At 38.0% G+C, this 24,437-nt stretch overlaps 1 protein-coding gene across 2 annotated transcripts in view; it reads right to left on the bottom strand.

Moving 5' to 3' along the window:
• LOC144955907 (uncharacterized) overlaps window positions 1–19,960 on the bottom strand; it is a 26,400-nt gene extending 6,440 nt beyond the window's left edge. Inside the window, exons 1-6 of one of the 2 annotated variants that reach the window (XM_078886168.1) lie at window positions 17,919–19,960; window positions 6,806–7,134; window positions 3,920–4,031; window positions 2,947–3,034; window positions 369–510; window positions 1–55 (exon numbers count right to left, since the gene is read on the bottom strand). The exon at window positions 1–55 is cut by the window's left edge and continues 90 nt beyond it. In XM_078886168.1, the coding sequence (XP_078742294.1) occupies window positions 1–55; window positions 369–510; window positions 2,947–3,034; window positions 3,920–4,031; window positions 6,806–7,041 (633 nt within the window). In that variant the 5' untranslated portion in view covers window positions 7,042–7,134; window positions 17,919–19,960. Of the gene's footprint in view, window positions 56–368; window positions 511–2,946; window positions 3,035–3,919; window positions 4,032–6,805; window positions 7,138–17,918 lie in introns of those variants that run through there. The other variant, XM_078886169.1, reaches the window with a different exon arrangement.
• Window positions 19,961–24,437: the final 4,477 nt, after the last annotated feature.

Below are 24,437 nucleotides of genomic sequence, written 5' to 3'. Positions count from 1 at the left end.
CACGACAAGTCCTGGCCCGTTGAATCGATTGTTGGCTCCGAATACACGATTACATCTGGATATAAAATACATAGATTAAATAACATTTAGATATAAATTGAGCTTTTATATAGCGCAAATATTCACAAAAACGTGCCCACAGCGCTTGACAAAGAGTTCCTGCCCAACAGCAGCACGTAACATAAAGAACGAGGCATGAAGCCTGTTAGGCAATAATGCAATTATTTTTCCGACAGAGACAACTCTGTTACCGGCCAGGTACTAAATTTACACATGAGTACGGTGAGAGAATGTGAGTAAAGAGTCTTTTCAAAGGCTTCTAAGCGACTTTCATTTTATTCGTATATTTTTGTACCGGAACTACTTACTCATTGATAGTGCTGGAGATGGAGCTGAGCGAGAACAGAGTGCAGGACAGACACGACTGGGACAGTTTTCTGGACTTTAGGACGTCCCGACACTTGGAAGCCAAGCAACCACCAACCTCTTGAGGGTTCGAACCCACACAACCTGGCAAGGGAAGAAGAAGAAAAAAGTTCAACAGAAGTATTTTAGTAGAAATACAAGACAAAGTGCTTACCAAGCTATTGAAAGCTGTGGTTTCTTTAAATTATTGAAGAGAATTGAAGACGATGACTTCTATAAATAATATGCGACCCATCGTGTCAAACGGTATTATGTCGGAACGAACAATATGATTAAAAGCCGAATTAAATGTTAAACTGGTCAAAAATATAAAGGGGGGCTGGCATTTGCACCCTAAAATATGGTATCCATTCTCCTCAATAAAACATACAAACTCAACACAAATCTGATATTTCTGGCTATAAATTCAATTTTCAACATCTTAACCATCCCGACTTAATACCGTTTTGAGGCGAGGGTCACCTATTACTTAAGACAAAAAATGTTTTTTGGGATCAAAATAATGAAAAGAATAAAATAAAACACAATATTTTTTTTTTCACGACTTAAACGAAAATAAAAACCATTCTTTACTACCACATCCAAAAACTCATCCAATTTATTTTAACTAAAAAACTAGAGTTTCTATAGAGCGCAATATCCACTAAATGTGCTCAAAGTGCTGTACAAATGGTCCATGACCACTAGCAACACGTAACATAACTCTTGATAGGCGATATTATTACAATTTTGTTCCGACAGAGTCATCGTTGTTAACGGCCAGGTACTCCTCATAATTTTTTATCTGAGAGAATGCGAGTAAAGAGTATTTTCCATAATATAGTTGTAACTCTGTGTAACATGTTCAACCGATTGTAAGGTTAATCTTAAACTAAGTTGGCTTGAATAGAATTCAATAGTCTGATGTCACGTCGTCCAGCTACGTCGGCCATAGTGATTCTAAACAAAGAAAATCGTTACTTTTTATTTTTCATGCTGGCGAGAAAATTTTCATAGTTCTTGTGATCAGAATGTGTAAAAGTCAAAACATGATCAGATTTATAATGTTTTTTTCTCTCTCCTCTGGATACGCTTTTATCCTCGTCAGAGAAATATTTCATATGGGCGTCCGCCATTGTTCCGATTGTTTAGAGCCAGTTACTAAGTTAACATGCGTCGTTAAGAGGGAAGTGACGTTAGGACTGTTGAAGCGTATTACGTTTGATGAACATATATCAGATTTTTAAATATATATATGTGACCCTTCGCCTCAAAACGGTATTAAGTCGGGATGGTTAAGATGTTGAAAATTGAATTTATAGCCAGAAATATCAGTCTTGTGTTGAGTTTGTATGTTTTATTGAAGAGAATGGATACCATATTCTAGGATGCTAATGCCAACAATTTATATTTTTGACCAGTTTAACATTAAATTTGGCTTTTAAGCATCTCGTTCGTTCCGACATAATACCGTTTTCAGACGGTGAGTCACATATATAAAAGAGACAATACATTTTAATTGCGTTTATCACTCACTCACCACTTTTGCTAGCGCACCCTCCCAGATCCTACTCACTCACCACTTTTAAAGAGCACATCCTCCCAGATCTTACTCACTCACCACTTTTGATAGCGCATCCTCCCAGATCTCACTCACTCACCACTTTTGATAGCGCACCCTCCCAGATCTTACTCACTCACCACTTTTGATAGCACACCCTCCCAGATCTTACTCACTCACCACTTTTGATAGCGCACCCTCTCAGATCTTACTCACTCACCACTTTTGATAGCACACCCTCCCAGATCTTACTCACTCACCACTTTTGATAGCACACCCTCCCAGATCTTACTCACTCACCACTTTTGATAGCGCACCCTCCCAGATCTTACTCACTCACCACTTTTGATAGCACACCCTCCCAGATCTTACTCACTCACCACTTTTGATAGCACACCCTCCCAGATCTTACTCACTCACCACTTTTGATAGCACACCCTCCCAGATCTTACTCACTCACCACTTTTGATAGCACACCCTCCCAGATCTTACTCACTTACCACTTTTGCTAGCGCACCCTCCCAGATCCTACTCACTCACCACTTTTAAAGAGCACATCCTCCCAGATCTTACTCACTCACCACTTTTGATAGCGCATCCTCCCAGATCTTACTCACTCACCACTTTTGATAGCACACCCTCCCAGATCTGACTCACTCACCACTTTTGATAGCACACCCTCCCAGATCTTACTCACTCACCACTTTTGATAGCACACCCTCCCAGATCTTACTCACTCACCACTTTTGATAGCACACCCTCCCAGATCTTACTCACTCACCACTTTTGATAGCACACCTCCCAGATCTTACTCACTCACCACTTTTGATAGCACACCCTCCCAGATCTTACTCACTCACCACTTTTGATAGCACACCCTCCCAGATCTTACTCACTCACCACTTTTGATAGCGCACCCTCCCAGATCTTACTCACTCACCACTTTTGATAGCACACCCTCCCAGATCTTACTCACTCACCACTTTTGATAGCGCACCCTCCCAGATCTTTGACGATATAAGCGGCTTCTTTTGCAGAACAAGGGGCATCGGGGAACAGCCAGGAAAACTGAATTTGAAAAAAAAAAAATAATAAATAAATAAAAATAAAACGAAACAAACAAACAAACAAAAACCTAAACGAACAAACACAAACAAAAAAAAATATTTTTATAATAGAAAATAACAAAACAATAAATCTAAAAGAACTAACAAACAAACAAAAACCCCCCAAAGACGGTGAGTCATTTTTGCTGAATTAAACTAAAAATCGACGCGCACATACTACTTGCAGGTATGATCATCTGGCGCAATTATGGGCTTGTTTTAACGTGGTTTTGTACTGAATAATATCTCTATTTTTCGTTAGTTTGAGAATATGAGCCCATAACAATTTGGGTTATCAGACCTGCAATTAAGTACACGTTGGTTGGAGAATATTTCCATTAGAACAACGAGCCCCTATCAATTTGGGTTATCAGACCTGTAAATAAGTACACGTTTGTTTGAGTATAAGTCCATTACAACAACGAGCCCATAACAATTTTGTTTATCAGATCAGATCTCAAAATAATTAAACGTTGGTTAAAATAATTCGAACCTGCTTCTAAAGAGCTGAAAAAATACTTCTTAATAAGACCAAGTTGCGCTTTCAACTAGCCAGGTACTTAAACATTGTTTTCTTAACTAAAAATGTTTAAAAAGAAAAAAGAATAGAAATAAAAATAAAAACAAGAAAAAAAAATATCGAAAAGACAAAACTAGACAATACAAAGTAAAAAAAAAAAGCTAAATAAACCAAAAGCCCAAGAAACATCAAAACAAACAAAAAAAAAACAAAAAAAAAAAAACAAAAAACAAAAAACAAAAAAAAAAAAAACAACCAAAAGAAAAGAAATATTTTAAAAACTCCACAAGAGACATAAAAAAAAGACAACAACAATCACATCCTCACCCAAGACCTGCCTTTAGACCGTACAGTTCCAACCTTTTTGTGTAGGACACTGTAGTGGTAGGGGTAGTCGTCTCCTAGTAGTTCTACTAGTTTGTTCAGGGATCGCTCAAACCTGAGGGGGTGGGGGGGGGGGGGGAGATAAAATCCAATTAAAATGGCTAATAAAGCCATGAATATTTTTCACCCCATCTGGGCACAAGAAATATCAAGGTAGACCACCCACGTCAATTCACACTGTCCTCAATAGAGACCTAAAACGCCTTCAAAATAACAAAGTATTAAAATCAAAGGAAGACCTTACGAAATTAGCATCCACAGCAAAAGACCGTGAACAGTGGAAGGAAATGACACTGATGATAAGAGAGACAGCCGAGGCGTCCCGATCGGATGATTAGGAAGCGAAAGACCATAAGTCAGTCAGTAAGTCATAGAAAAACTTAAGCGCAGTTTTCATTGATTTGTCTTACTATGTGCGTTTACTATGTGGTGCATATAATATTATTTCACTTGTAGTGCAAGTTGAAATTTTGCATAGAATAGGGGCCGGAACCAATCAGATTTGTGAAAACAACAGAAAATGGCAAATAGACTTTCTTGGCTATCTGTGACGACGAAAACAAAAAAAAAAATATTATGCCCTTCCACCATGACATCATATGATTCATTGCCTATGCATTCCACGAAGGAATATAGATAATTCATCAAACAAGATGTATGGTGTCAACAGAAATCACCCGTGGTGTCCAAATGAGCAAATTGCCCAAGAAAAACAAAACAAACAAACGTGCCTGAAGGGGGGCTCGAACCCGGGACCTTCTGGATCACAGTGCAATTGCAATGCCTTAACCACACGGCCACCATAAGGGGAACCAATCCAAACTGTGAAAACCAACAGAAAAAGGCAAAAGGGGTTTTCTTGGCCATCCATGGCGACAAAGGCACAATGAAACCTTAACACACAGTGGTTACATAGAGGAGAAAAAGAGCTCGTGTTCGTCAGATATTGAATTTTTGACCAGTTTGAGGCTGTCAACAAGCAACGTCCCTACAAACTCCGACTATATGAAGGAGGCCGAGGATTATTCTGTTATTATTATTCTGTTAATAAGATGAATTATCAAAATGGCACATTATATGATTTTACCCCCCCCCCCCCCCCAAAAAAAAAAAAAAAACCAACAAAATTCCCCCTAAAAATCTCCTCTTGAATTCGTATTATATTAGTTTTAACAAGTACTTTAAAACTTCCCACAACACAAGGAGACAACACTGAAAAAATTATTGTAAAATCAATTTCACGATCGTCTCCCTTATTCAAATCGTTTTAGCGTTCACCATCGAGATGCTCGGTGGATATAATTCTCAAAGCAAACGTTGATATGAGCAAAGAGCGTGTAGGTAACGATTGTTATGTTACCAAGAGCTCTCACTTCCCGCTTTTGGTGAAGTCAAGCATCTTCCGTCTTCTACTCGTATTTTCTTCATTGTATCAGTAAGCCTAGCGCGCATCATACACGCGGAGCACACCCACCCCGCTGTCTCGCCTGGCACGCGACAATAGCATTGCGGTTAAGACAAGTGAGAGCTCTTGGTAACTACGTTACCCTACACACTCTTTGATATGAGTAAGCTGCCACATCACGTGATAACTTCAAGAGATATAAAGCATGGTCAATCATGGTCAATCATCGGTCGGGTGAGAATATAATCTTAAAACTTTGACCCCGACGTAAATGACAAGGAACTTTACACAATATCATTACCCCACAGGTAAACGGTACAAATAAGTAAGTACATGGCTCTTGATGCATTGTGTTTAGTTTTAAAAAATTAAAACTCATAACAACTTGCCAGCCAGATATAACGTACAAACACACACAATTATGTGTAACCTTAAACGTTTATATTCTTATTGATACAATATACACGAGAACTACTCATAAAAATGGCTGTCTAGAATAAGAACAGAACGTTGAGTGACATTAATTTCGTTTTATAATCTATAAAAATCTGCATACACGCGTGGCAATGATTTAAATAAGATATATAAAATAAAAGTCCCATAGGGGAAATTTTTCTCTCGGGTCTATTCGAAGGGAAGACTGGAATAACCCAGGCGTCAGCCGCAGTACAGCGCCGCAAATTGAGCTAGAGCTACACAGCGCAGCGGCAGGTGATCGAAATCGGTACCTATTTACCTTGGAAGGACCGTACCGCTGACCCACGCTACCACCCCCCCCCCCCCCCCCCCGTTCCCGGGACTAATCGGCCATCTGTTGCACATAAATAGGTTTTAATGTGAAAGTGACAAGAATGACAAATTTTAATTTTTGTTAGATTGACTATTCATTCTCCTCAATACGCGGCAATGTGGTCCAGTGATATGACACTCGCTTTCGTATCGGAAGGTCCTGGGTTCGAGCCTCGCTCGGCGTATGGTTCAGTCCTTGAAATAGGCTCTTTACTCATATTCTCTCACCGTACTCGGGTGTTAAATGAGTACATGGCCGTTAACAGCGTTGTCCTGTCAGAAAAAAATTGCAATATCGCAGAACAGGCGTCATGTCTCGAATTACATGTTTAAGCGTTGCTGCTGCCCAGGGACCCCTTGTAAAGCGCTTTGAGCACCTTTAGTGGATATTGCGCGTCCTATAGATAGTATGCGCTTGGCCAAGAAGTTCACAACATTCAGAAGTATAACGGACCAACACAAAAAAACTGTGTGTAACCATGATCGTTTATAGTCTGGTTAATACAGTTCAGGGAGATCTACTCATAAACGCAGATGGCAAAAAACAATAACAAAGACCTGAGTGACTTCCTCTTTGAACTATCTATACATTAAATGCTATAGCACTAGATTGTTTTTCTTCATATTGTTCCTACCAGACTTCCTGAAGACAGATGACGTCACTGTTGATTTCCTTCAGGGAATTGGCAATGGCCGGCACCCTGTCGTCCATCTTGGCTACCACAGGGGCGAGACCAGCGTTGAAGGAGACCAAATTAGTGCATTGTTTCTCCTCACCGTGGACGATGTCAATCTGTAATAATATCGCCGTGAAGGCCAGGACTATTACCCCCTTGGTAATGTTGATTCTTGGAAAAGCAGTTGAAGACATGCTTGTTAGTTTGTTTGCTTGTTTACTTGGTTGTTTTTTTTTTTTTGTTGTTTTTTTTTTAATTGTTTTCTTTTTCTTTGTATGTTTTTATTTCTGGGGAATAAACGAAAACAATTCGATTAGGACATCAGATTAACATCAATAGGGAGGAAAAGTCGTGACGTCAAATCCTCTACTTTTCTGGTTCCTAAAGACTTGGGAGTGTGTATGTATGTAACCAGTCATTAGGAGTAATAATCAGGAATAAACTTAAACTTGAGCTTTTATACAGCGCAATATCCACTAAACGTGCTCAAAGCGCTTTACAAGGGGTCCCTGGTCAACAGCAAGATTTAACATGTAGGACGGGACACGACGCCTGTTAGGCGATATTACAATTTTTCGGACAAAGACAACGCTGTTAACGGCCAGATACTCATTTTACACCTGAGTACGGTGAGAGAATGTGAGTAAGGAGTCTTTTCCAAGGACTCAACTATGCGCCGAGCGCGAGGCTCGAACCCAGGACCTTCCGACCCGAAAGCGTGTGTCATACCACTAGACCACATAGCCGCTCAAATCCTCTACTTTTCTAGTTCCTAAAATCTTGGGAGTGTGTGTGTATGTAACCAGTCATTAGGAGTATTAATAAGGAATAGGTTACATAAAGTTGACATACCAGAATGTAAAGTGCGGCTATATGTTCTAGTGGTATGACACTCGCTTTCGGATCGGAAGGTCCTGGGTCCTTGGAAAGGGCTCTTTACTCACATTCTCTCACCGTACTCAGGTGTAAAATGAGTACCTGGTCGTTAACAGCGTTGTCTTTGTCCGAAAAATTGTAATATCGCCTAACAGGCGTCTTGTCCCGTCCTAAATGTTAAATGTTGCTGTTGACCAGGGACCCCTTGTAAAGCGCTTTGAGCACATTTAGAAGATATTGCGCTATACAAAGCTCAATTTAATTTACTTTTCTGGTTCCTAAAGCCTTGGGAGTGTGTGTGTGTATGTAACCAGACATTAGGAGTTATAATAAGCAATAGGTTACATAAAGTTGACATAACAGAATGTAAAGGAACATTCTTGGGATTACGGGTCTTAAAAGAGTGAGGATTGATGACCTTTATTGACGACCAGCAAACTAGAAAATAAGATGTTTTCACTCTGACACAAAATATATGTGACCTTTCGCCTCAAAACGGTATTAAGTCTGGATGGTTGAGATGTTGAAAATTGAATTTATAGCCAGAAATATCAGACTTGTGTTGAGTTTGTATGTTTTATTGAGGAGAATGGATACCATATTTTAGGGTGCTAATGCCAGCAATTAATATTTTTCACCAGTTTAACATTAAATTCGGCTTTAAAGCATCTGGTTCCTTCCGACATAATACCGTTTTGAGACGATGGGTCACATATTATATCCAGCCTTCGGACGAATGGTTATACACTTCCATTGAAATAGGAACCCGTGATTTTTCCTTCCCTATTATTGCAGAGCAATCAAACATTAAAAAAAGACATAAGACGGAGACAATTGGAGAATCTTTACCTCAAGATTAAGAGAAATGGCCGATATACTGCGGAGTCGGATGATATCGAAAGCGGGAGACTTTGAATTAAGAAAGTTTATATGCGGCTATATGTGTGCTCTTGTGGTATGACACTCGCGTTCGGATCGGAATGTCCTTGGTTTGAGTCTCGCTCTGTGATGCGCATAGGTAAGTCCTTGGAAAACCTTCTTTTTTAAAAAAAATAGCAACATACCTTTTATATTTTAGTTTATCTAAACAGCAGCGTCTCCCTTACAATGCAATATGCAATACAAGAGTTACCACTTCGAAATCCATAATATTATATCAATCAATAGTTAACACTTCGAAATCCATAATATTATATCAATCGATTTAATTTTAAAAGACTATAAGTTTTTCGCAACGTTTCAGATCTAAACATTCATAGGCCATTCAATACCTCACCGTTTTCATAAAAGGAAGTAGTATTTCAGAGCCATTTGACTCATGGAGCCGGAGTTTATCCCAGTTTCTACAGTGTGGAATTCCAGTAGCACTTGCTTGCTACCCTTCGGACAGGAGGCTAGTCTACACAGCAAATTATTTTCCGCTAGATCCAACAGACACAGCTATCCAATCACTCCTGGATGGACATGGGGATCTATTTTTTTTTTTAATCTCGACCTCAACCGGGATCGATCTCAATTCCTATGTTTGTGAAGCGAGTGGTCGACCAACTGAGCAATTGGGACCCCCCCCCCCCCTATACAAGATTTTACAACAATTGCCATCCCAAGTGATGAGAAACACCATTTCATACAGGTTTAACCCTCTCCTTACCGGACATTTTCCGGATTTTCCCCAAAACTTCACACTCAACCTATACAAAAATAGATTTATTTCACTCAAACACAAAATATGTTAGTTCTTGCTATACATATTTGTGTTCTGCTGAACAAGCTTTTCAACACATTGTTAATATACTTTAACTATAGTAAACATTTCTGTTTTTTTAATGGAGCTTTATATAGCGCAATATCCACTAAATGTGCTCAAAGCGCTTTACAAGGGGTCCCTGGTCAACAGCAACATTTAACATGTAGGACGGGACATGAGGCCTGTTAGGCGATATTACAATTTTTCGGACAAAGACAACGCTGTTAACGGCCAGGTACTCATTTTACACCTGAGTACGGTGAGAGAAAGTGAGTAAAAAGCCTTTTCCAAGGACTCAACTATGCGCCGAGCGCGAGGCTCGAACCCAGGACCTTCCGATCCGAAAGCGAGTGTCATACCACTAGACCACATAGCCGCACTATATTGTTTAAATATTACGATGTGCAAAAGAAATTAGTATGACAAAAATGTTGGCTTCATCGTAACGAATGTGACGATTTTCCTGTGGGTGGTAAGGAAGGGGTTAAACATTAAAAATGACGACAGATAAAACTAGACAAACATTTTTGGTCACTTTACGAAGGTTACGATAATAGTCATCTTTTGGCCGTGAGCTAGTGGGTCGTTCTTTTAAATTTGACATTTTACATGGCGACTATAATGACATAATTTAGACGTTCAGGAACACGTACGTTCCCACACGCATCGCGTTATTTACATTAACTGTCCCATCAGATAATAATAAACTATATCCAATTATGTGTTTTCATGAGTAAGCACCAATGAATTTAATCTGATCTGATTTATTTACAAACACGTTGACACATCATTTCATTGTCAGAAATTTAAAATGTCAAATAACAGAATAAATCAACGTTGATTTTAGAGACACGGTAAGCAATATTTGGTCACTTTTAACTCACTCAATCTTAGAGATTTTTGCTACTCATCAAAATTGGAAACAAATGTATAAAAAATGAGTATTCTAGATAGTTTTATTCAACTAGCATTAACATGCATAAACTAAAAACATTAGCTTTGATACTTCGCCTATAATTTGTCCCAGAAAAATGTAATAATTAGACATAGGGTAAAAAGTAACTCTGCGTTTACTACGGATATAGTCGGTGTTAGAGTTGAGTGAGTTAAGATATAGAAGGAACGCAATTGGATTCAATAGTCTGATGTCACGTCTCCCAGCAACGGCGGCCATCGTGGTTCAATGCAAAGAAAATCGGTACTTTTTATTCTTCATGCTGGCTAGAACTTTTCATATGTCTTTGTGATCAGAATGTGTAAAAATCAAAACATGGTTGATTTATAATGGTTTCTTTCCCTCTGGATACACTCTTATGCTCGTCGGAGAAATATTTCATAAGGGCGTCCACCATTGTTCCGATATTTTAGAGCCAATTACTAAGTTCATTACGAGGGAAGTGACGTTACGACTGTTGAAGCGTATTGACATAATCAACTCTTTGTTATGTTTTTAGCAAGCAATTTTATGAGTAGTTCTCACTTAATTCTATCAATCAGGCTATAGATAGAATGCGCTTGGCCAAGGAGTTCACAACATTGCCATCCGGAAGTATAACGGACCAACACACAAACTCTGTGTTATCATGAACTTTTATAGTCTGGTTAATACAGTTTAGTGAGAACAACTCACAAACGCGGATGGCAAAAACAATAACAAAGGCCTGAGTGACGTCATCTGCATGCTATCTATAGATAGTTTGAAAATGACGTCACTCAGGTATTTGTTATTGTTTTTTGCCATCCGCGTTTGTGAGTAATGATCACTGAATTGTATTAACCCGACTATAAATGTTCATGGAAACACACAGTTTGTGTGTTGCTACGTTTTATCCGACTGGCAGATGTCATGAGGTTATTGGGTTAACGCATAGCATCAATATATTATGTTATATATATTGCTGTATGTATTTTATAACAAAATAACTAGAAATAGCCTGGGGTTTGGGATAAATTATGAGTTTAACTTAAACAATAGTATTTTAAATCCTGCATTACAATGCCCTGTGTCGATACTTATTTTTTATTGTTATCGATAGTATGTAACACTTGTCGCTTATGACAATACGTGAAATCAATAACGATATGATAGTATGTAACACTTGTCGCTAACGACAATACGTGAAATCAATAACGATATGATTGTATGTAACACTTGTCGCTTATGACAATACGTGAAATTAATAACAATATGATAGTATGTAACACTTGTCGCTTACGATAATAAGTGAAATTAATAACGATATTATAGTATGTAACACTTGTCGCTTCTGACAATACGTGAAATTAATAACGATATATGATAGTATGTAACACTTGTCGCTTACAATAATAAGTGAAATTAATAACGATATGATAGTATGTAACACTTGTCGCTTCTGACAATACGTGAAATTAACAACGATATATGATAGTATGTAACACTTGTCACTTACGATAGTAAGTGAAATTATTAACGATATGATAGTTTGTAACACTTGTCGCTTCTGACAATACGTGAAATTAATAACGATATGATAGTTTGTACCACTTGTCGCTTCTGACAATACGTGAAATTAACAACAATATGTGACCGAGCATTTCAGTCTGGTATTATGTCGGAATGAACTGGATGAACCAAATGAACCAGTTTCTTTCTGACCAACCAAAACGCGAGATTTTTGACACAGCCTCAAGCCATAGCCATCGTGTTATAGCCTGACACTGAAATCCAAAAGGACTGATAGATTGACGTCATTATTTGGTATTTGCACCGCCTAGTGAGTTATCGTTAGTAGTGCTCATGGAAACAAGTCATTTCATTGATTGAACTATTGAATACAACTCACGATTTGTTTTCTTTTGTGGCAAAAGACTGGCTTTTTGACGTCATTTTTTGGTCAGTTTCAGGCAATAACTTTACGAGGGCCACAGCCAGGCTATAGATAGTTCAAAGATGACGTCACTCAGGCCTTTGTTATTGAATTTTGCCATCCGCGTTTATGAGTAATTCTCACTAAACTGTATTAACCAGACTATAAAAACGTTCATCTTTACACACAGTTTTGTGTGTTGGTCCGTTATACTTCCAGATGGCAATGCTATTAACTTCTAAGCCAAGCGCATTCTATCTATAACTTAACGATGGCTACGCTCAAGCCCACTTTGACAAAGATGGTTGTTTACAAACAATAGAATGAAGGACATTTATGTCCGTCATTCTGCGCTTTGTTATTGTTTCTAGACTGCTATTTGTGTGATTAGTCTCACAAGATTCACTCAATCCGACGTGTACATATATGCAGGTCTGACATCCGAACCCACTTATGGGCCTTGTTTAGCATTGTTGTGATGGGCGATATTTTGCATCATTTTTTTTTAGATTTCCATTACAACAATGAGCCTATAAGGAATTGGGTTATCAGACCTGCAAATTATTGCACGTCGACTCAATCCAACCTTAAACACTGAAGGTGACCACACGGTTTGTTTTTGTTGTAATGGTACGATTTATCAGGCGTGATGAGCTTGTGAAAACTCGATGGTAATAACGTTAAATTCGGACGACTGTCCTAGGGGCGGGTTATGTCCCCTTCCACTATAATATTATGTCAATGGGAGCGATCTATCGTGGCCTTCGTAAAGTTATGGCCTGACACTGACCTAAAAATGACGTCAAAATGCCAGTCATTTGCCACAAAAGAAAACAAATCGTGAGTTGTATTCAATAGTTCAACCAATGAAATAACTTGTTTCCATGAGCTCTACTAACGACAACTCACTAGACGGTGCAAAAACCTAAAAATGACGTCAAACTTTCAGTCCTTTTGGATTTCAGTGTCAGGCTATAACATAACGATGGCTACGGATTTATATTCAGGTTTTCGTCCAAAAAATAATCAATCACATGATTTGTTGCTGTCCAGTGATTGAATATTTCTTAACAAATAATGTAAACACACTGCTTGGTTTATGAAAGTTATAAACATACCCATGTCTTAGGCTGAACAAAATGACCAATCTTGATATTACATATTTCAAAAACTGTGAACACTTTTCACTATGTGGGCCACTCTGAGCCCATTTTGCAATGTGACCAATGACCTCGAGTAATTGAAAAGTAATATAGATAATCCCCATAGATTAACATGTGCAACTACTCAGAACTGGAGAATCTACTTTATTTTGAAGTACGTACTAAAAATACAAATTATCTTTCTGTTGAAGCTCAAAGTAAATAAAATATAACAATAGACAGACGGAATGGGCATGATCTATATAACCTTTCCATGTTCGAGAACATTGGTCACATTTTCACATGGTGAAAATTGTTCACAGTTTGAGAAATATCCAACATCACAATACGAGTCAATAGTCTGATGTCACGCCGCCCGGCAACGGCGGGCATCTTGGTTCTAAACAAAGAAAATCATTACTTTTTATTTATCATGATGGCTAGAACATTTCATATGCCTTGTGATCAGAATGTGTAAAAGTCAAAACATGATCAAATTTATGGGGTTTTTTTTTCCCCTCTGGATACCCTTTATGCTTGCCGGAGAAATATTTCATACGGGCGTCCGCCATTGTTCCGATAGTTTAGAGCCAGTGTTACTAAGTTAGCATGCGTCATTAGGAAGGAAGTGACGTTACGACGTGAAGAGTATTGGTCATTTTGCTCAGCATGACTCATGGGTATGTTTACAACTTTCATAAACAAAGTAGCGTGTTTACATTCATTGAGAAATGTCCAATCGACTCGTTGAATAGCAACAAATCACGTGATCAATGACTTGGTTGGACGAATACACGAATATCGATCGCTTCCATTGAAGATTTAATTAAATTAAGGAAGACATATAATGTGGACGTTTCGGGTTTTCCCTTTTGTCAACAAAACAACACGGTGAATGAAACAATAAAGACTAAAAGAATTAGTAATAAAATTAGATTATCGAAATCTGTTTACAAGTTTACTGTCGTACTCTGGAAAATACACGTATTTGAACATTTGACCAGAAAACTCTTCCTTCAAATTTCAAATATTGATCGATTTAAATAGGATTCAATAGTCTTGACGTCACTTCCTTCCTAATGACGCATGGTAACTTAGTAACACTGGCTCTAAGCTATCGGAACAATGGCGGACGCCCGTATGAAATATTTCTCCGGCGAGCATAAAAGCGTATCCAGAGGGAAAAAAACACATAAATTTGATCATGTTTTGACTTTTATACATTCTGATCACAAGACATATGAAAAGTTCTAGCCAGCTTAAAGAATAAAAAGTAATGATTTTCTTTGTTTAGAACCAAGATGGCCACCGTTGCCGGGCGGCGTGACATTAGACTACTGAATCCTATTACCCTCATCTTGGCAAAAAAAAAAAATCATAAACCTGGGACTTTACTAAGACTTCTTTAAAGTCGTAAGTTTAAGATTTTTTGACAAGATGAGGTTCATTGAAATCAAACGCGAGGTCAAATCTATCAACGTCCTAAATCAATAGATATTTGGCGAAGAGTTTTATGGTCGAATGTTTAAAAACGTGTTTTTGTTTTTTCTTCCAGAGCAAGATCGTTAACCCTCTCCTTACCACTCATAGGAAAATCGTCACATTCGTTGCGATGCAACCGACAATTTTCTCATCCTTTTTTCTCTTGTACATCACAAAATTTAAAGAATTGCTTTGATGACAGCTATAAATACTAAACACAGTGTTGTAGAGCTCATTTGTTACTTTTTGTGTGAGTAAAAAAAGTCTATTCTTGTGTTGAGTGGGAGTGAATTTTCGGGGGAAATTCTAAAAATAGCTGGCAAGGAGAGAGTTAACTGGTCAGTTTTTGTCAAATGATGAGGATAGTGCATTACAGCCGAGATAGTAGCCTAATAAATAATATGTGTTGTAATTTCGCGTGTGTCAGCTGAACATGAAAAAACGTGTCAAAGTGGATTTGTGTAATTAGTGATTAAAATTAACTCGGCGTGTAGCGTAATGGAAATAACATGAGGGGTTTCAAAGAGATGAAAGATCATCTAGTCGAGATGCGTGTTGTAATTGAACTCGTGTCAGCTGAACGTCAAAATAACTTGTTGACGAAATGAAACTGTGTAGTTTTGATTGAAATTAACCTGGCGTGTAACGTAATGGACATAACTTGCAACTGGTGGCCTTTTAAATTCATAGGTAATATAAGATGTGTGCTGGATGTTTTTTATTACTTTTATAACAAGCTGTGTACGACTTAAATCTTGACCAGTTCAAATCGGACATTGCGTCAATCCTGCCCTGAGCTAAATCTGTCAGGTTGTGCGACCCTTTGATTGGGGGTTAGTGTGTACATGTGTGTGTGTGTGTGTGTATGTATGTGTGTGCGAGTGCGTATGTGTGTATGTGTAAGAGAGAGAGAGGGAGAGAGAGACACACACAGACACACACACACACACACACACACACAGAGAGAGAGAGAGAGAGAGAGAGAGAGAGAGAGAGAGAGAGAGAGTTTGTTTTTAATGTCAGTGTATACAATATTGGTAAAGTTTAGACTTGGGGGAGGTTGAAACGTTCAGAGTGCGGAGGGGAATATAGGATTACATAATACTTTATTATATATCTGTCGTCTTTGAAATAAAATGTTATGATGTGAAATAGCATCTTGGCGACTTCAAATCGCAGTGGTATGGTCAATCCCGATACTGTATAAAAAGATTCAACAGAAGTACTACTACTACTACTACCACTAACACTACTTCTACTACTACTACTACTACTACTACTACTACTACTACTACTACTACTACTACTACTACTACTACTACTACTACTACTACTACTACTGCTACTACTACTACTACTACTACTACTACTACTACTACTACTACTACTACTACTACTACGAGACGACGACTACTGCTACTACTACCACAAACACTACTATTACAACAACAACAACTACTACTAATACTACTACTACTACTACTACTACTACTACTACTACTACTACTACTACTACTACTACTACTACCAATACTACTACTACGAGACGACGACTACGACTACTACTACTACCATTACACTACAACTACTACTACTACTACTACTACTACTACTACTACTACTAGTACTACTACTACTACTACTACTACTGCTGCTGCTGCTGCTGCTGCTGCTACTACTACTACTACTACTACTACTACTACTACTACTACTACTACTACTACTACTACTACTACTACTACGACTGCTACTACTACTGCTACTACCGCTATGACTATTGCTACTGCTATTGCTATTACTGCTACTACGACTGTTTCTGCAACTGGAAACGAGAGGGGTCACACACTTTGCTAAGAAGAAATGTCAAACTGCAAGCAAAACGGACCCGAAAAAAAAAATGAATGGTCATGATCTATAGATAGAATGCGCTTGGCCAAGGAGTTCACAACATTGCAATCCGGAAGTATAACGGACCAACACACAAACTCTGTGTAACCATGAACTTTTATAGTCTGGTTAATACAGTTTAGTGAGAACAACTCACAAACGCGGATGGCAAAAACCATAACAAAGGCCTGAGTGACGTCATCTGCATACTATCTATATTAACTTTTCTTGTGCTCGAGGTCATTGGTCACATTTTAAACTGTGCTAAAAATGACCTACTTAATGAAAAGTGTTCACAGCTTTTTAAATATCTAACATCACGATTGGTTATTTGACACAGCTTGCCACATGGGTTTGTTTATAACATTTGTAAACAAAGCAGCGTGTTTACATTTGTTACGAAATATCCAATCGTTGGGCAGCAACAAATCATGTGATTGATGACTTGGTTGGACGCAAACATGAATATAGATCGCTCCCATTCATTCCGTGTACAGTCTTAGAGCGGAATTTAGTATAAGTTGTGCAGCCAAAAAGTCTCCCATTGAGCATCTTGTTGTATAAATCTATTGCAATATGTCACAAATTTATGAACTTAATTATAAATCATTTAGATAATAGAGCTTTTGTATAGAGCAATATCCACTAAACGTGCTCAAAGGGCGTTACAAGGGGTCACCAGGCAGCAGCAACAATAAACATGTAGGAGGAGACATGACTGTCGCCCAATAGGCGATATTACAATTATTTGCGACAGATACTGTTAACGCTGTTAACGGCCATTACTCATTTTACACCATTATAATAATTTGACAATATAATAATGTGAGATAATTTGAACTAATAAACCTTTTTCTAAGGACTCAACTATGCGCTTCTTAGAGCGGGTCTCGACCCCGGGCCTTCCTATCCGAAAGCGAGAGGCAGACCACACAGCCACATTTATAATAAATGTGAGTGAAAAGTGAGTGATGCCAACTTCCTTCATTCTATTGAATATATGCGTTTGGGTAAAATACTCACAACATCCACCAGACAGAACTAACACACAAAAACTATGCGTAACCTTGAACGTTACTATAACTTACCAAGATAATATTAAAATGTGTGAATATTTCTCCTTAGGGAATACTTTTCACCAAAATAATCAAGTGTGCCCAAAATCGAACCACTTCAATAAATGGTTTGTAAAGTATTAAGTCATTGCTATGATCGGCTGACACCACTCATCTTACTGTTGTGAGAATCAATCGCTGGATGCATTTATAATAATATACTGGCGTCTTTAGACAAAAGGTCGTATATCGGTAATAAAAAATCCCCAACAAATTAAACAGGAGAGCCATAAACACATACAAATCCCTTTTGTTCCTATATCTTTTAATCTGTCGAGTCGTATGTATATCTTAGTTTTGTAATAAAACATTTAAGTAGTTATTTATTTATTGACATAGATTCACAAAACCCAGATAAACAAATTAATGCGCGCTGGGCACAAGAATTATTGTGTCAATAACCCAATTTGACCCAATTACCGAGATGCGGCCCTTTGTTCTATGACGACTGAAAACATCTTTTGTGTTTTATGGACATTATAATAAAACCATGTTTTTTGTGACCCCATTGTTATGACAACCCTCAGGAGCAGACAGATGGGAAAGTCAACAACAACAACAACAACAACAACAACAACAACAACAACAACAGCAACAAACGCTGTGAATGCAGTCAAAAGTAAATTTAATTATGATGTCAGGTCAACCAACGAGGTATTAACCCTTAAATGCTGACCCTTAAATGTATTACTTTCCAAAAGTAATATCTTTAATTATGGATACATCTGAATATCACCAAGTATTTGCACCCCAACATGAAAAAGAAGACACAGAAAAAGAACAATTTTACGAAGATTTATATGAGATACAAGATAAATATAGTAGAATTGACATAGCTTTTATGATTGTTGACCTAAATGCCAAAGTTGGTGAAGAAAAGTCGGGATACGAAAGAAAGCTATTCTTCAACTTTTGGGATAGATGTGGCTAATGCACTTGAATCCAGCAAAGTGTAAGGTACTGAAAATCTTCAACAAATACAATTCACTTATATTAGATTACAGCAAACATGATTCAAAACTTGCTTCGTTTAAATCTTCAAAATATCTCGGACTGACATAAACATCAAATCTCTCTTGGAGCGAACATATTGATTACATCTCTAAAAAGACAGACAGCATCTATGCTCTCAAAAGAAGGAACCTAGGCAATACTCTTCAACAGTCCTAGCGTCACTTCCTTCCTAATGACGCATGGTAACTTAGTAACACTGGCTCTAAACTATCGGAACAATGGCGGAAGCCCGTATGAAATATTTCTCCGGTGAGCATAAAAGCGTATCCAGAGGAGAAAAAAACCCCATAAATTTGATCATGTTTTGACTTTTACACATTCTAATCACAAGACATATGAAAAGTTCTAGCCAGCATGAAGAATAAAAAGTAATGATTTTCTTTCTTTTATAGAACCTAGATGGCCGTCGTTGCCTGGCGGCGTGACATCAGAGTACTGAATCCCCTTGTTCGTAAATAATCAAACAACCCTGTTACTAAACGCTAATACGACCCATCGTTGAGTATGCCTCAGTAGTTTGGCGGACCCTGTGAAAAAGAGAGAAATAATAACGAACTTGAAATGGTTCAGCGGAAGGCTATGTGGTCTGTGGTATGTAACTCCCTTTCGGATGGTAAGGTCCTTGGTTCGAGCCTCGCTCGGCGCATAGTTGATTCCTTGGAAAAGGCTCTTTACTCACAATATCTCACCGTACTCAGTTGTAAAACGAGTACCTGCTCGTTAACAGCCTTGACTCTTTTGGAAAAAAAGTTGTATTATCGATTTACAGGCGTAATGTCTCGTTCTATATAATAATATTACGTATTATATAATCTTCTCGGGAAAAAAAAGTATTAAACAAAAATGAATATAACCACTTCAAAAAAAAAAAAAAAAGCAAACAAAAAGAAAAAAAAATAACAAAATACCAAACACGTAACGTTTCGGGCTCAAAACCCTTCTTCAGCCAAAAACAAAAAGACAATAAAGAAATAAATACATTACTAGTTTCCAGATAGACGACAGAGATACTATAATATTTCTCTGTCGTCTATCTTGAATTTAGTAATGTCTTTATGACTTTACTGGGTTTTTTGTTTGTTTTTTTTTTTGTTTGTTGTTGTTGGCTGAAGAGGGATTTTGAGCACCGAAACGATCCGTGTTTGGTATTTTGTTATTTTTTTTTCGACGTTGTTCTATTCATTTTTGTTTATGACTTTTTACAGTCCACAGCTTCTAGCAGCCTAGCATCACTTTGAAATTGTGTTCTCGGAAAGGTAATTTAGTAATAATAAAGTGTTCTTATATAGCGCTAAACGCTGAATCCTCAGAGCGCTTTACAATATAGATAGTTCGAAGATGACGTCACTCAGGCCTTTGTTATTGTTTTTGCCATCCGCGTTTGTGAGTTGTTCTCACTAAACTGTATTAACCAGACTATAAAGGTTCATTGTTACACAGAGTTTGTGTGTTGGTCCGTTATACTTCCGGATGGCAATGTTGTGAACTCCTTGGCCAAGCGCATTCTATCTATACTTATCAAACCATAAACACACTCGTACAGAGCCAAACAGACACACACACAACAGTCGCACACACTAACTATGAAAGTTTTACAAAATGAAATTGACATTCAACAAAATGGAATCAAAAAATAAAACGTATAATTTACTTATCAATAGATAGAATGCGCTTGGCCAAGGAGTTCACAACATTGCCATCCGGAAGTATAACGGACCGACACACAAACTCTGTGTAACCATGAACTTTTATCGTCTGGTTAATACAGTTTAGTGAGAACAACTCACAAACGCGAATGGCAAAAACAATAACAAAGGCCTGAGTGACGTCATCTTCGAATTATCTATAAGAAAATGTCTAGGATAAAAATTTCAGGAAAAGATGAGTCTTTAGATTTTTCTTAAAACTTTCTACGCTGCCCGATATCCTTTACTAACAAAGGAAGCGAGTTCCAAACGGTAGGGCCTGCTTTATCGATAGTTCGAAGATGACGTCACTCATGTCTTTGTTGTTGTTTTTTGCCATCCGAGTTTATGAGTAATGCTCACTGAACTGTATTAACCTGACTATAAACGTTCATGGATACACACAGTTTTGTGTGTTGGTCCGTTATACTTCCGGATGGCAATGTTATGAGCTTCTTAGCCAAGCGCATATTATCTATACATCTTCATCCATGTGTTCTCCAATCGCTTCAAGAACTGTAAAGTGACTGCCGTTTTTTCTCCTGTGCTTTTCGACAATGATTCAGTCATTGAGCTTTATATAGTGCAATATTCACTAAATGTGCTAAAAGCGCTTTACAAGGGGTCCCTGGTCAACAGCAACATTTAACATGTAGGACGGGACGTGCCGCCTGTTAGGCGACATTACAATTTTTCGGACAAAGACAACGCTGTTAACGGCCAGGTACTCATTTTACACCTGAGTACGGTGAGAGAATGTGAGTGAAGAGCCTTTTACAAGGACTCAACTATGCGCCGAGCGCGAGGCTCGAACCCAGGACCTTCCGATCCGAAATCGAGTGTCATACCACAAGGCCACATAGCCGCAGTCATGGTGATTATTCGTTGAACGGATGTCCTTGAGTTTGAGTCCGCGCATAACCTGTTATGAGTGGATAATATTCGCTACAGCAGTTCTCGCCTATATATATTATAACGAAGTTGACGTTTCTATGTTTTGCCACCTATTTTTATGAGTAATTCTGACTAAACTGTATTAATCAGACTATATACGTTCAAGGTTACACAAATATTTGTCTGTCCGTCCGTTTTAGTTCCTGATGCCAATGTTGTGAGTTTCTTCGCCAAGTGCATAACATCTAATCATTAAACTAGCTGTCTAAAAGCAATACTTAAGAGCTGAGCGACGTTAATTTTATTCCTTCTATAAACGTCTCAACGTTTACACACGATCGTTTTGTTCTGGCATACAGAATTGGTGAGTATTTTACTTAATTTTATATCAACCAGAGGTCGTAGGGAAAGGGAATATTCACCTTCTTTTTAATATTAGTTTGACTAACTGTTTTACGATGCCGTTATCGATAATATATCGACTATCATTATTATCGAACGGTAGTGAATCGATCAATGGTTCTACAACTACTACTTCATTATCGATTATTAATTACAATGACTATAAATGCCTGACTATAAATGCTTTATGTTTCATCGGAAAGATAATGATGTTTTGATTATTGTTATGTGGTCAGAGCTAGACTATTAAATGTAATAATGTTTTGTATTCGATGTCTTATTATACGATGTAGGACGATGCTGGGACGATGACACTGTTTTGTATTCGATGTCTTATTATACGATGTAGGACGATGCTGGGACGATGACAATGTTTTGTATTCGATGTCTTATTATACGATGTAGGACGATGCTGGGACGATGACAATGTTTTGTATTCGATGTCTTATTATTATACGATGTAGAACGATGCTGGGACGATGACACTGTTTTGTATTCGATGTCTTATTATACGATGTAGGACGATGCTGGGACGATGACAATGTTTTGTATTCGATGTCTTATTATTATACGATGTAGAACGATGCTGGGACGATGACACTGTTTTGTATTCGATGTCTTATTATACGATGTAGGACGATGCTGGGACGATGACAATGTTTTGTATTCGATGTCTTATTATTATACGATGTAGAACGATGCTGGGACGATGACAATGTTTTGTATTCGATGTCTTATTATTATACGATGTAGGACGATGCTGGGACGATGACACTGTTTTGTATTCGATGTCTTATTATACGATGTAGAACGATGCTGGGACGATGACACTATTTTGTATTCGATGTCTTATTATTATACGATGTAGGACGATGCTGGGACGATGACACTATTTTGTATTGGATGTCTTATTATACGATGTAGAACGATGCTGGGACGATGACACTATTTTGTATTCGATGTCTTATTATACGATGTAGGACGATGCTGGGACGATGACACTATTTTGTATTGGATGTCTTATTATACGATGTAGGACGATGCTGGGACGATGACAATGTTTTGTATTGGATGTCTTATTATACGATGTAGGACGATGCTGGGACGATGACACTGTTTTGTATTCGATGTCTTATTATACGATGTAGAACGATGCTGGGACGATGACAATGTTTTGTATTCGATGTCTTATTATTATGCGATGTAGGACGATGTTGGGACGATGACACTATTTTGTATTCGATGTCTTATTATTATACGATGTAGGACGATGCTGGGACGATGACACTATTTTGTATTCGATGTCTTATTATTATACGATGTAGAACGATGCTGGGACGATGACAATGTTTTGTATTCGATGTCTTATTATTATACGATGTAGGACGATGCTGGGACGATGACACTGTTTTGTATTCGATGTCTTATTAAACGATGTAGAACGATGCTGGGACGATGACACTGTTTTGTATTCAATGTCTTATTATACGATGTAGGACGATGCTGGGACGATGACACTGTTTTGTATTCGATGTCTTATTATACGGCTTAGGGCGATGCTGGGACGATGACACTGTTTTGTATTCGATGTCTTATTATACGATGTAGGACGATGCTGGGACGATGACAATGTTTTGTATTCGATGTCTTATTATTATAACGATGTAGAACGATGCTGGACGATGACACTGTTTTGTATTCGATGTCTTATTATACGATGTAGGACGATGCTGGGACGATGACAATGTTTTGTATTCGATGTCTTATTATACGATGTAGGACGATGCTAGGACGATGACAATGTTTTGTATTCGATGTCTTATTATACGATGTAGAACGATGCTGGGACGATGACACTGTTTTGTATTCGATGTCTTATTATACGATGTAGAACGATGCTTGGACGATGACACTGTTTTGTATTCGATGTCTTATTATACGATGTAGGACAATGCTGGGACGATGACACTGTTTTGTATTCGATGTCTTATTATACGATGTAGGACGATGCTGGGACGATGACACTGTTTTGTATTCGATGTCTTATTATACGATGTAGAACGATGCTGGGACGATGACACTGTTTTGTATTCGATGTCTTATTATACGATGTAGGACAATGCTGGGACGATGACACTGTTTTGTATTCGATGTCTTATTATACGATGTAGGACAATGCTGGACGATGACACTGTTTTGTATTCGATGTCTTATTATACGATGTAGGACGATGCTGGGACGATGACACTGTTTTGTATTCGATGTCTTATTATACGATGTAGAACGATGCTGGGACGATGACACTGTTTTGTATTCGATGTCTTATTATTATACGATGTAGAACGATGCTGGGACGATGACACTGTTTTGTATTCGATGTCTTATTATTATACGATGTAGAACGATGCTGGGACGATGACACTGTTTTGTATTCGATGTCTTATTATTATACGATGTAGGACAATGCTGGGACGATGACACTGTTTTGTATTCGATG

This window comes from Berghia stephanieae, chromosome 10, assembly GCF_034508935.2.
Source record: "Berghia stephanieae isolate SIO BIC M18660-M18661 chromosome 10, UCSD_Bste_1.3, whole genome shotgun sequence".
Taxonomy (NCBI): Eukaryota; Metazoa; Mollusca; class Gastropoda; order Nudibranchia; family Aeolidiidae; genus Berghia; species Berghia stephanieae.
The sequence above is the reverse complement of the archived record's forward strand: the minus strand, read 5'-3'. Positions and strand labels throughout refer to the sequence as shown.